The sequence below is a fragment of the Vanacampus margaritifer genome, chromosome 6 (assembly GCF_051991255.1).
Source record: "Vanacampus margaritifer isolate UIUO_Vmar chromosome 6, RoL_Vmar_1.0, whole genome shotgun sequence".
Classification (NCBI taxonomy): Eukaryota; Metazoa; Chordata; class Actinopteri; order Syngnathiformes; family Syngnathidae; genus Vanacampus; species Vanacampus margaritifer.
In genome coordinates this window covers 8160670-8175586 of record NC_135437.1, presented here as the reverse complement: position 1 = coordinate 8175586, position 14917 = coordinate 8160670, and the positions used below count along the sequence as shown (strand labels likewise).

The 14917-nt window shown below is 38.6% G+C and overlaps 1 protein-coding gene across 1 annotated transcript in view; it reads left to right on the top strand.

The window, feature by feature from the left end:
* Positions 1–14917, top strand: part of mrpl23 (mitochondrial ribosomal protein L23) — a 48398-nt gene that overhangs the window by 7853 nt on the left and 25628 nt on the right. Inside the window, exon 3 of the mRNA XM_077569584.1 lies at positions 8977–9059. Coding sequence (XP_077425710.1) covers positions 8977–9059 — 83 coding nt within the window. The remainder of the gene's footprint in view (positions 1–8976; positions 9060–14917) is intronic.

Here is a 14917-nt window from a genome sequence, read left to right as displayed (position 1 = left end):
CTGAAGGAGTTTCCCAGAGTTGAGAATGCCAAGAGTGTGCAAAGCAGTAATCAGAGCAAAGGCTGGCTATTTTGAAGAAACTAGAATCTAAAACATGTTTTGAGTTATTTCACCTTTGTTTTTTTGTTAAGTATATAACTCCACATGTGTTCATTCTTATTTTTGATGTCTTCAGTGAGAATCTACAATGCAAATAGTAATGAGAATAAAACTTGATACATTGAATGAGACGTCTTAATTTTTGGCCTGTATTGTACATGTGGTGATACTTATTTACTTCAGCAGGGGAATACCTTTCCATGTTTTGCTTTCCTCTTCTTGATTATTTGCATTTTCATTAATTTTCCGTTGACTGTATCTTTAACTCTTATTTTTTGGACCATCCTTTTTTTTGTTCAGTCTCATTTTTAATTTACGTATTTAATGTATTTTGTAACACAAATTAAACCTGTTTGTCTTTGGTACTTTCTTTGCCAGACACCGGAGTTCTCCTACCAAAGAGACGTATTTCTTTGTCTTTAGATTGCACTTAAACCTTTGTGCTGTTAGCCTTTCCCCTTTGCTCTTGAAGGAACATCATCAAATTTCTAGGTTTCCTCCCACTACCCCTTATTCCCAATTTAAACCCCTTACCTGGCATGGGTAAAGAGTAGACGCATACACAAAACAGTGAAAAACAATGCTGAACAGAATGTTCAGTCTACTGTACTTCTCAGTCACATTTTATGCAACTATGCTGACTAATAACTATGAAACCAGACCATGCTGTGGTTTCTCACTGTAATCTGACTTGAGAAAACTGAGCCTAACAGCAGTCACCATTGTCCGGCAGCTGTACAATACTGTACCTGTTGGATCAAACGATGCCGCTGTCACCATAGTGTTCAGTCTATGTTTGTGTGTTCCTCTTCCTGAATGCATGAGTGAAGTTGGAACTTGGAAACACTTTTCACGCTAATTAACCTCTGTATGTCACGGGAGTCACATGAGCAGGTTCATTAACGAATGTAGCTACTGCTTCATGCTGACTTGGCACACTGTCAAATATTTTAACACTGGGCATGCACATGAAATAATGTCAACAATGTTTGCTGAAATTGTTCCTCTTACTTGAACAAATAAATTAAACATACAACAACAGTGGTGTAGTGGTGGAGATACAATTTACTGTTAGTTAGTTCGTTGAGAATGCTTGTAACACCAAGCAAATCAAATCACCTTTCCTCGTTAAAATGAATGGAAATACTATTAATTTATTCCAGCCTCACCAAAAAATGCCCTCCAAAAAATCAATGTATTGTTAAAAAAAAAAAAAAGGTAATGGTAATAAATAAAATAGTGACTCAGTAAGTTGAAGTATTAGTTAATATGTGGTGTTTTTTTTCTGTAAATAAAGAATGTATGCCTGTTAGTTATTTATAGACTTTGTTGGAAAACTTTGACACAAGGTATATGCTTCCAAGCCTTAATATTTTGCCAAGTCCCTTCACCTGGCCTCATCTGTACAATTGTCTTTATATGCATGTTTCGACTGAATTGACATTTTTTCCCAAGAAGAACACCCCCCTATCCATTTTCTTATCGTTTGCGGGGGGGGGGGGGGGTATTTTAAAATTTCTCAGAATTTTGATGTGAGGTTAGGACAAAATTTTTAGAAAAAAAGGACAACATTTCTGGAAAAAAAACAACAGTTTTTAAGCTTGCTAGCTTTCATTGTTTGATCTAATGCTTCACACGTTTACCTTGGTTAGAGAAAACCAAGATTCACCTGAGATATCTACACGCTAAAGTCTAGCGTGTAGATATCTCAGCGGCTAGACAGAACCGTAACCGGAAATGTATTACAGTACGATATGCCGTATATCAGTCAGGATGACTCGTCTCTAAGGGTAAAAGCATATTATATATAGTATAAAATATTTATAATGTCAGTAATATTATGTTTGTTTTCACAAGAGAGTCCTGATTTATGATTTTTACTTCTGAGGTACACAACAAATGTTCTCAAAATGACATCACTGTAGATTAAAAAAATAAAATAAAAATCAATTTAGCCTTGCTTCTAAACAAGAAAATACAGTTTTCTGCTATACAGGATGTGAATTTTGTAAATAAAAACAGTTAATTATATTAAAAACAAAATGTTATTTCTATTGTTTAATTAATAAAAACCCTTGTTTCAGGTCACTGGGATTAACCTGGAAAAATAGCTCCACAAATTTAGAAAGTTGTTTCTCAAATGAAATAATTGTAGAAAAGAAAAAAATAATTTTGAGCCTTGCAATAAACAAATACCAAATCGTAGTTGGGTATGAGACAATTCAACAGAGACCCATCATAAATTATTTTGATCAATATGCCATAATGAATTAACAACATATGAAACAGCAGAAAATTGTAAATAATTACTTGTATGGATGCACCAAAGGTGTTAGAAAAAATTGATTCGGCAATATATCGCGCGCGCAAAATACCAAATCGATTTTTAAAACTTTAATTTTTTATGGAAATATTTAACAAAACGTCTTACTTAGGGTTTGGATTAACACATTAAGCTTGGAAGAATGCTATATTAATGGAACATTAAGCCATAATATTTTATTTCAGTGCTGTTCAAACATGAAACAGACTGCAACCTGTTTAAATGCAGTGGCTCAGTTATAAGCCTGAATTTTCAGACAAATAAATAAATTTTCACACAAATCTTACAGTTGTACATGTACAAGTTTACTGATTAGTATTTTCAAAATTTGAGTTAAAAAAAAATCGCAATAATCAATTTATAGATTCGTATCGTGATTAATAGTTATTGAATCGTGATACGAATCGAATTGCCAGTTACTAGGCAATTCACACCCCTACACCAAACCATTTGTAACTTCTTCAAATACATGTGAAAAATATTTTTTGATTTTGCACGAGTGACACTGATGTGAACATAGAACAAGTAGTTATGAGATGTTAAATTCTGATCTGAGAAATGAGGAAAAACTAATATAACCACACTTGTTTTCTATGTGCGTTTTTCTTCTTCGATGAGGGAGCAACATTGAAACCTGAAGGTCGGAATTAAAATTTAATTCCTATTTGGGGACTTGTTAAAGCATTGCCAACTCATGCCCTTTGTTTAAGAGGAAGTATACTTGTTACCACAGGTATACTTGTCCTCGCGTTGTGTTTTCTGACTTTGTACTTTATGCCAAGATTTTTGAAGCCCTTTGAGATATATTAGAGTGCATCTTCGGCAGCTTGGTTTGCCTTTAAACTTGCCAAGATACAGACCATCTCTGTATTGTGACTTGTACTGTCCACGCTTTGATCTATTTCTGTTCTTTTGTCAGAGCAAACCCCAAACAATAAATGTTATCCTTCACACGCTGCTTTTATATTCTCAACTTCCCAGCTGTCCTTTCTCTTGTCAAGTCTCAGGTTCCTCAGTGGCTGTCCCTCTAGACAAAGTCCTCTATTATCATCTTGATACTTAGTGTTGAGCAATTTCTGTGTACGTATTGTCTGTTAGATGGGAATGTTGAGGTAGTGTGAGTGTGCTTATCTCCACCTAAACCTGACAAGAGGGTGGAATGACAATGACTGGCGGCTTATTTGGCTTTTCATCTGTGCAGGAAACAACTCTCCTGTTTCATTCTTTACACTGGACCACTGTGACGTGATTCACTGCATTATTAGTGTGTTCACATTTATGATATTGAATTTGATGATGTATTTGGATTTCACGTGTGTTTGAGTTGGATGTTTACATTAACACATTATTACAAAAATATGTAGTGACATGACTGAAATATCTAAGGTGTTACTATGGTGTCTGTATAATTAAGAATGTATTATGAAAGTTTTCCAAATTGGTTATGCCACAACTTTTTTTAAATAATCATTTAAAAGAAACTCATGATGACTAAGCTAAAGCCGGGGGCACACACAAAAACAATCGGGCTGTTTTGCCCCTTCCCAACCAAGGATGTCAAACGCCGGACAATCTTATGTCTTATAAGATTGTCTTATTAAATTATTCTTATGTGTGAGGTGTGATAAGAGGGGGATTCGACCCGATAATGGAATCCAAACCCATTCGGGGTCGACAATCTTCAGTAATGAATGTGTTCGATATTTATCTTCATGTGTGTGAGGGAAGCGGCGGTCTCGTGAGCTAGTTGACTGTTATGTGACGGAATGCACTGATAAATAAAACAAATTAATATCCTACCCGATGTGCATCCATTAATTTTCTGAATACTTTCCTCTCTCCCTCGGGTCGCAAGAGTGATGGAGGTTATCCCAGCCATCTTCGGGCGATAGGCGGCCTACCTGATGTCGTTGTTGTGTAAATGTTGGATCCCCAGGTGGTACTAATTATTTTCCAAAGCAATTATTTCCATGCAAACATTACTACTTTAAAACACTCCCGTATCTGGTCTTCTTTGGAAACATTCGGCAACCATTGGCGCATACCCGGAAGAGCCTGGTCATCTTCGTGTTTGTGAAGTCACGTGTGATCATGTGAGATGTTAATCTCGGAGGACTGGATTGTTGACTGGTGGCGGAATAGAAACTTTATGTGTGTGGGGAGCTGTGTAGAGATTGTTTGAGCACACCATACACAATTCAGCCAAATGTATTATCTTTGTATGTGGGGTCTGCCAAAGATAAAAATCTTTTAAGATTTGAAAAAATGCATGTGTGTACACCAGGCTTAAGACTGCATTAAAGTGGATCCTTGCTATTTGCATTGGACAGGGACCAGTAGCGAAAAAGCAACATTCGCTATGTGTGTCTGTTAAATCGAGGTTCCACTGTAGTGGGAACCAGTTCTCAAAAATAATCTGTTTTCAGTATGTATTCTTATACATTACTAAAATTAAAAAACAAACATTTTAGATTCCCATTCTCATTCATACAGTCAATAATATACTTGTAATCTAAATTTTGGCTTCCCGATTATGAATGGATACGAGTTGACGATTGGGGCTCAAAATGTCAGCACATGTAAAATTCTACAAAAAATGAAGCGTATTTTGGGCATGATTTTTGTCGTTTATTAATGGTTTAAAATGTATGGAATTGCAATTGCTGCTTAGAATTTTGTTTAGTATTAATATTTTGGAATGATTGCAGTCCCTACCATATCTATACAAATATCAGCTTGTTAAATCAAGACAGTTTAATGCTTTATATAAACACACCAAATTAATAAGGAACCCAGTAAAGGTTAGCATGTAGGCATGGCCCCCCCACAACTGTCCAGTTTCTCACGTGGCCCCTTGGAAAAGTAATCACCCACCCGTGTTCTATTTGGTCTTGCAAGCTATAATATTAACTGTCCTTGTCATCAAATGCCATTTATGCTATACACTGCCCTTTCACCTACCTAGTACTTTCAGAACACCGGCGTAATTAGACCGCTCTGAACTACATGGAACTGATACTCTTAATCTTCTTGGCTCAGTGTGAGTAAGTCCGCCTTTTAGAAACACTCCAAAGAATGAAAGCTCACAGCAGTGGGTGAATTTCATCTGGGATGTCTGTCAAAAGAATGCAGGTTAATCTGTATATATGACAGAACAGTGGAACACACCAAAAACACTCTAATGACCCAAATAGTGTCACATGGGCCGAAACAAAGGCAGCACGTTTGTCTAGCTTCTCTCTGTATTTAATCAATGAGCCCTACCTGATATTCGATATAAGAGCTACATAACCATTTTACACAATATAAAACACTTCCCAAGTGTCTCACTCTCAATAACTTGTTTGTGACATACCGTACTTGCGTGAAAACACCGCAAGGATCAACAATTATAACACATTTTACACACCATATTTCTTATCTTGCTCAAATTAGCCCATTTTGTGGGGGCAACCTTGCCCATTGTGCCTTGTAGAGCTCTGTTTGGCTGACTATTCCGTGTTCAACAATAGCGTGCCGCACAATACACGTCACCACACTTAATTAATATTCAATGTGGGGGTCAAACTTGGCAGGTCAGTCATGCTAGACGCATGTAAACAGTCTACGAGCGAGATGTCTACCTAGTTAAACCTACTAATTATGTCCAAGAATGATGTCCCCGGTGCCAAATTCACTGGTATAGACATTGAACACCATACTAATGTTTAATTAAAGAAGTGGTTTGAGTGTAGATGTCTGAAAAAGACGGTAAAAAGAGGCAACCTCGTCCAGAGGTAATTTTTTTCCCCTTTCTTTCATAACATCATCCTACGCAACTGAGTTTGCAGTTTCCAGTTTCAACCAAGCTATCCTTTGCCACCATGCCACAATTTATATGAAAGGCAAAAAAGAAATCAGGCAAGACAGGTCCGACCAACAGTGGCAAAGCCATTTTTTTGCATTTTTCCTCATTATTCATTATTGTCATTCGGCAGTCAGGGTAGTGCCAAACGCCAAACAAAAAAAATAAGAAAATGGCTTAACTCTTCGGGACAGGCAGTGGCCGGCAAGGGATCAGGATTGTCATCTGTAGGAGCATGCATAGCCCCCAACAAAATGTTTACTACATATGAATGTGAAAGGCTTCACCTCGCTTTTGGACGTCCGCACAAGTTGGCCCCCATTCACATATTTATCCCTCTGAGATTTTGGCTTTGGGAAACAAATTAAAAAAAAATCATCCTTCATATGTGGACGGTCATAGTGTCTGGAGTCGTTTCTGCAAGTTCCATAGCGAAGGTGTTTACTCTGCATGTTTTTAAACAAGAACAAAAACAAGCAGTACTAGCATGGATCGTCTGCAAGCGCGCTTCTATGTTGACCCCAGGGCTGGGCAATATGGCCCAAAATTCATATCACAGTATAAACTGCATCCCTTCACGGTAACGGTATGTATCACGGTATAGAATTAGATGGTTTTTTTTAACTAAATAATTTCCTTACTGGTTTACGTAGTCCTTTATAGAAGCTAAATGGATTAAAAAAAAAACAATGAAAGAATAAATTTACTTTGGATAACAACATTTATTGTGGCTTGCGGTGTGCAGGCTTGCTAGATTTAATAGGGGGACGTTGTGAAGGAACTCGTGTGCATGCCACAAAACTAACTAAAAGTTAATATTATTAGGGCTGCAGCTGTCAAATATTTTGGTATTCACTATATTCAGATATCCTACTGAAAATTCTTGCGAATAATCGGGTATTTGGATAGAAATATATATTCTTAATTGGTTAAAGAACAGTTATAAATACAGAAGACAAAAAACACATTTGCACGTAATAATAAATAACCAACTAGTTTTCTTATTTTTTTAGATAATCAATTTTTTTTGTCTTTTTTTTTTTTTAATGGCGTTGCCACCTTGGATTTGTGAAAAAAAGGAACACCTGACTAAACGCAGGCACTTAACAGTGAGGCCTGAAATTATTCATACCCCGGCAAATTTTGAATATGTGGACATTTTAGTTTGACAAAATCCCATAACACACAGCAAAAGTGGTTAAGAAATGGTTCACGGACAAAAATATTAACGTTTTCTTTGGTCCAAAAAGTCCAGACTTGAATTCAGTTGAAAATCTGTGGAGGGAACTAAAGATCAGGGTGACGACAAGAAGAGCTCATTGCTAAAGATGAATGGGTAAAAATATCAGCTGAGTCATGCAAAAAGCTGATCAGCAAATAAAGGATGCGTTATTTTTGCTGTAATAGTCAATAAAGGTTTTTCTATAAATTTTTGAGGAGAAAAGTATGAATAATTTTGGATGTGCTACTGTTTGTTCAAATGTATATAAAAGCTGAGAATCCCCCCCCCCCCACACACACACAGAGACAGAGCGACACTGTAATGCAGTGTATGTCCCTCATCACAAAACAAACTGACCTTAGGGTAATGTTCATTATTCAGCTAGTCACACAGACTGTAAACTACAAACAAGCCATACACTCAAAAAAACAATAAGATACAAACACGACGTGGCAACATTTATTGTACTATTCTAGAAAAACCTTACCCACAATTACGTACGTACGGTTCTATAAAAAGCCACAATGTGATACAAGTGTCGATATACATACCTTCTTGTTAACATTTTTTTCAAATTGATGTACAAAAGACACTTCAGTGGAATGCCATATACAGTAGTCCATTTTAATTGTCGGCCATAATATAGCCATAATATGTCTTAGTTGTTCTCCAATTCAGAGCAGTTTATCCACCTCTTGATAAAAATAAGTCATCTTTGCCAGCATGTACAGTATGCCATTACAGTGGAAAAGGCAGATCCTTGTCTAGAATGGAACACACATTACCTCATACTGAGTTTGAAGGAGTCTTTGTGTTCTGTTCACAGAATTAATGTTTTTTTTTGCCTTACCTAATATTGTTCCAACATTTTAAGATATTGTGTTGTATACTTGTGAAATTCAGGCATACACATCATCCCACTCAATCAAAGAAGCGTGTAATGTGATAGAAGACGCCATATCCGAGGTACTTATGTTAGACCACAGCGTCACTATAAAGCACTTTGTCAGACGCATTTGGGAAGTGCTTTCTACCAGGCTAATCAAATTTGCTAAAATTGATTAGCAGTTAAAAGCCTTTCTTCCTCTGCTTCAAAGCAGTACGTTTCAAATGTTGCCCAGTGGGCTAGCGGGAGCTTGAATGGACCAGCAGATTGGCTGGTGCCAGGCCTGCTTCCTGTATAGGATTTCATTGTGCTCGATCAATACACACAGAGAGCTAATTGGGTGAAGACTGACACTCAAATTTCTATTCTCTTGGCTTTTTATGCCACAAAGGGATAAATTCTGAATTATAGAGTGTTTTTGTTGTTGTGCTTTCTTTTCAGTTCTAGATTTTAAGGAAGTGTAAGTCACTAGGCCTCATTTACTTAAATATAAACCTCTAAACACTGCTAAAAATTCCTTGTATAACTTTTTTTTTCTTCTCTCATCTGGAATCTACCTGTGTTTTTTTTCTCCCTTTTGTTGGACTGGCATGTGTGGTCAGAATGACAAAGTATGACGTCAGAAACTACCTGGAGAAGATATACAATGTTCCAGTGGGAGAAGTCCGCACCAGGATACAGTTTGGTGAGTGTCCTTCCACTTGATTTAAATCTAATATATCCCAGAGATTTACTGACTAGAAATTAGCACTGTTTTAACTTTCAAGAATATCTAATTAAGTAGGTACTTATTGATTATGTCTGTTAAAAAGATAAGTGATATGTTTGGAATTATTTTAGTCTACAAATATTGCATATGGTTAACATTTAGTTTTTGAAATGTGCATACTTCAAAATTAAATGCCATCCATCCATCCATCCATCCATCCATCCATCCATCCATCCATCCATCCATCCATCCATCCATCCATCCATCCATCCATTCGCCGTAGAACATACACTCACTATATTTCCGTTTGCACATGCGAAGAACCAGTTGGGCAGGTGGAACTGATTGGGTACTGACAGCCAGCTGACAGCGCTCTCTGGTCTGGCGCCATTGGGTCTTGCGTCGCATAAAGTGACGTCACGGACAGTCAAAACCGATCTGTGTGTTTGGAGTTGTTCAGACTGAGACACATCCTATCCAAAGCGGATATGAAAAACCTGTCGAATGTGGTTTCAATCCATCTCGCAAAATCTTATTTCATGTGGTTTGTGACTGTTCAGACTATGAAAAAGCCATCCAGTTTCAATCCTAAAAATTGGATTTTGGTTGGCAGTGTGAACAAGGCCTTTTTGTAATGAGTGATAGTTTGATTTGGACAGTGATGGGAAACTAAAACTGTACTAAATGTTTATATTTGAAGACTCGGAACTCGGATTACAGCTGTAGTAATGTCAGGTACATTGTGTATGTAAACAAAAATTCAAATATGTACATATAAAAAGTAATAGTATATATAATTTATAAACATATATGTATGTACAGTAATTTTTGGACTATAAGGCGCACGTAAATCACACTACTAATGAAAATCCGGAAACTTTTAGTTTTATGTCTCACACGCTTTTTCTACATCAACTCATGAACAAAATAATTCAAGAACTGTATGAATTCATCCTTACCTTATGAAACCGAATAATCCAGACCCAGAGTTGTCTTTAAAATCCAAGGGAAAACGCAGCTGCCTTGCAAGAGAAAAGAGCCCGGATGTATAAGGTAACTCAGCCTGGAGTCAATCAGTTTGACTCGCTGAAATATTTTTGAGGATTCAAATAACCCCCAAATCAACACTCAGTAACTCAAAATATGGCAAATGCTGGATGACTGAAAAAAAAAAAAAGTCACCGCCGTGTCGGCAGAAGTGAGTCTTGCTCTATGCTATAGTAGATACTGCCTTCCTGTTGCTGACACACGTAGGGCCACCATTTTACGTGTGTTGGCTCCAATAAATTTATTAGAACTCTTTTATTTATTTAGCGCTTTTGATGTGGATTGTTTTGTTACAAACAAGATAAGACATGTAGCGATGCTAATTTTCTCCCTTTTCAGTCTAAAGAGACCACAAACAAACCCTAAGAAGCATCTTAGTTAGTAGTGGTGAATACCGGTCGGAGCCCGCCAACAAAAAATCAGTGCGGAAACACAAAATATTTTGTTTCCGGCAATTTCCAGGTGCAGCAAATATGTTTTTCCAAATTATTAAAATAGCTTCAATGCACGCATTTTGCCGTCGACCAATTTTTGTGGTCGACCCAACTGACTTTTTCCCCCAGCCCCGGACATATTCATCTGGCGATGAAGTGTCACTTTGCTGGTCTGAATTTATTCGGGGTTACGAAGGGTTCTAAATAAACACCCGTGTTGTTCACAACTTAGCTGCCATTTTGGCCGTTGATCAATAAGGAAATGGTATTGTCAGATAAGATATACTTTGGTATCGAGCCTTGATGATCGATTGGAACGAAGACTATAATTGCTATTCTCTCGGACCAACAAAGAAGTGCGCAGACAAGGTGCACCTGGTGCCGGTCGATCACAAGTATAACTAACTTTGTTAAACTAAATGAAGCCTCAGTGCAACAATTACAGCACAATAAGATGATATTGTGCAAAGAAGATGGCATGACATGTATAAGTTAACGAGGCCGTGTCGGACGAGCTTGGTGCTACCCCCTACTTCAAGCTTGTACAGCACGCTCTGAGCTTCAGTGTCATGAGTGAGTTAAGCAATAAAATGCGATGTCTATTGCCAAAAAAATGGCTGGTTAGTTTAGAGAGTCATCAGCCATTCTGTCTGGTGATTAAACATTTTTAATTTAGAAACCTGGTTACACCCATTGGGCTAGCCAAAGCTAGCAACATGAGACAAACCCCAATTCAACCTCTTTATTCAGTGAAGTGTGTGCCTGTCACGTTTTTTCTTTGTGTAATTGTAAATTTGTAACATACTGTTCTTGTTGGCTTGTTTCAGTAATGAAAGTATTTCGGTCTGAAACTGAAAATGCACTTTTGGCCATTTCTGTAATCCACGATTTAGAAATTTGTACCGTCTGAAGGTTGGTGGTGCACCGACACAGCAGTATAAAGGCCCGGGCCATCGAGTCACCATTAATGTCGAACCCTGACAAATCTAGGCAATATTCTGTAAGGAACTGACTCCCCTTTCTAAGATTGTGTGGTTGTCCTTCTGACATTTACTCCCATCTTTTCAGAGAATTGCTTGGGCTCAGGCAGGGTTTCTTGGTCACCCTTCTTACAAAGGCTCTTCTACCTAGATTGCTCAGGTTGGCCACGCAGCCACCTCTAGAATTGGTCCTCGTTGTTCCAAAGTTCTGCCATTTAAAAATTATAGAGGCCACTGTGCTCTTAGGAGCATGAGTAAGTACAGCGGAAAATTATTTGTAACCTTGCCCGGTTCTGTGCCTTGCCACAATACTGTCTCTGAGTCCTTCCAGGCAGTCCCTTTAACCCCATGGATTGTTGTTTTTTTACTATGATATACTTTGTCAGCCTTTCCAAGCCATGTCCTGTATTTAAATTAAACACAGATGGATTCACATCACACACGTTACTGATGGTTTATACTGGATGTTTGCGTGTGTATACTATATTTGTTTACAGTATTAAAGATGATTGGGAGAATGGAAGGTCTAGTCTAATATTGAATACAAGACATAGCAGAACTTGTGCGCTTAAAATTAGGTACCGCATGATTTTTTAACTTGAAATAGCTCTGTATGTATATTATCGATTTCAATGATTTTTTCCCCACAAAAATAAAAAAGAATGCTTACTCTTTCTATCATATATTGTTATATTATCCATCCATCCATCCATTTTCTTGGCCGCTTTTTCCTCACAAGGGTCGCGGGGGTGCTGGAGCCTATCCCAGCTGGCTTCGGGCAGTAGGCGGGGTACACCCTGAACTGGATGCCAGCCAATCGCAGGGCACACAGAGACGAACAACCACACTCACATTCACATTCACACCTAGGGACAATTTGGAGTGTTCAATTAACCTGCCATGCATGTTTTTGGAATGTGGGAGGAAACCGGAGTACCCGGTGAAAACCCACGCAAGCACGGGGAGAACATGCAAACTCCACCCAGGAAGGCCGAAGCCCGGACTCGATCTCACGTCCTCTGCACTGGGAGGCGGACGTGCTAACCAGTCAGCCACCGTGCTGCCCTTGTTATATTATATACATATATTTTTCTTGTTATTCCCTTTAAAAATTGCAGAGAAATAATCCATAGAAACACCACTACTATTGATTGGTTTGATCATCAAATCTGCTGGTCAAACTCACGTCTGAACAGGTGATGAGTGCACTAACACACAATTTTAGATTTGGAATTATTGAGTTTGAGAAAGTTGTGAGCCATCCAGCAACTAATGTCAGAAAGGCACTCTTTTACAGCAGCTAGGCTTCGAGGGTCCTCTGGTCTCAGGGAAAGGTATATGTGTATGCCATCTGCATAGCAGTAGAAGAACATGTTATGGCTCTCAATAATTTGGCCAAAAGGCAGTATAAATGGAAAATAAGTTTGGGCCTAAAACCAATCCTTGCGATACACTACAGGCAAGGCTGGAAATGCCTAAACAGTATTAGTCTCTGATGACCGCAAATGTTGGCTGTAAAAGATAAGAATGAAACTAACTTAGTGCAGTATCCCAGTGTTAAGATGATCAATTAAAATAATGTGGTCAACCGTATCCAAGGCAGCACTGAGATCCAACAAGATGAGTATCAGCTGTTAAAAGCAGATCATTTGTTACTCTGAGAGGGCTGTTCAGCTCCGAAGCCAGATAATATGAATTAATGAATCAATCAATGAATCAATGCAGTCGCTGGATGCTAGAAAACTGTTTCATGAGCTATTCCATGTCTTTTTGAGAATTATAAGGTCATTTGGTATGGTAGTACGGAAGACAGAACAAAGTAATTCAAATGTGTTTACGTAAACAGTATAACAATATGCTTTTACATTTCCGGTACTAATGGAAAAAAATGTTTATCCAACCTAGAACTATAATAACAGGGAATAATATCCATTTTATCACAGTGTTTCCCACAGATTTAAAATCTATTTGGGTGGGTGGACTCCGGCGGTGGGGATGGGAGGCGGGTTAGACGGGAGGTGTGTCTCAGTCCTGTTACTACGTCTCCTCTAGCCTCACGATCCACAAGTGAGTGACGGCGAACTAACGTTACATGCGGTATATCCTGTCGCGACACATTTTTTTCTTTTAAAATATATGTTTAGTAAATATTCTTGAAAACTGCTTGGGTGGTGGCCAATTTACTTGGGTGGCCCGCCCAAGTTTTAACATGGTGTGGGAAACACTGCCCTACTATAGCATACATTGTGAAAGACTTATCAACACTGTTTACTAGGGTGGTGCCATTAAAGCTAGGCAAAAAGGAGAGCCCCTTGGGAGGTGTGTAGGTGAAAACAAGGACTGGTGCATTGGCACAGGCGGCAAGAGAAGAAAGGGGTCTTTCGGGGCATCTGTGATCCTTGTAGTGCGTCAGAGAAGGTATCACTGTCTGTATTGAGAGTTCCACTCCATTGGCAGCAGAAAGACAGGAAAAAGCAAAAAAGAGTGAGGGGCGCAAACGACCCTTTCTTTCCTCCATGGGTAGCAGGGGTATTTTGGAAGGAGTTGCCATGGATACCCCTCTGGTCTGGGATTTGTAATGTGATATCTGGCTGCCAAACCGCAATCTCTAAGTGGGAGAAAGTGGGAGTGGTTGCATTTGTGAGTGTTCTATGAAAGCGTTGCCTGTGTTTCTGTATATGTTTGGAAAGGATTACCTGTAGTTGAAATGTTTTTCCAACATGCTTGCGTGCGTCTTTGGATCCACTGGGTTGTTATTTTATTGTTTATGGAGAGACAGGTCAGTGTCTTAGAAAGGTAGTCATATTTCCCTGCGGATTTTCTCAGCAACCGCAAACACGCATAGAGCCACACACATCTTACCTCTGTCTCCCACTCACACAGGGACCTCCAGTTGGCTTGGGGAGGGAGGGTATTAGCATTTTACAACTTTGCTTACGGCTTTCCCTGAGCCGTGGGCTGCCATTCTCATGATTCCTAGCTACATGTACCAGACACACACACACACACATGCACTCAAATGACCACAGTGGAATGTTTGTTTTTTCATGTTATAATATATAACTGTTCCCATGGCAACATCATTGACAACAACCGCCTCTTGACCTGACCAAAAGCAAGTTGTCAAAAAAGATTTAACGAATTTTTGATGACCTGGCCATTGGCCTGTCATACATATTGGTAGATGAGTTACTCTTAAACTCTCTTCCTCCTCTGCGTACTGTGCTAAGTTTATGAAAGAAATGGCAATTGATTTATGTATATGATGCAAGACTGCTCATCTGACAACTCTGCTCCCCGCCTTGCTACACAGACGCACACACATGCACATGCACCACTTTCACTCCCCAAGTCCCCTGTCCTCCCTCCACTT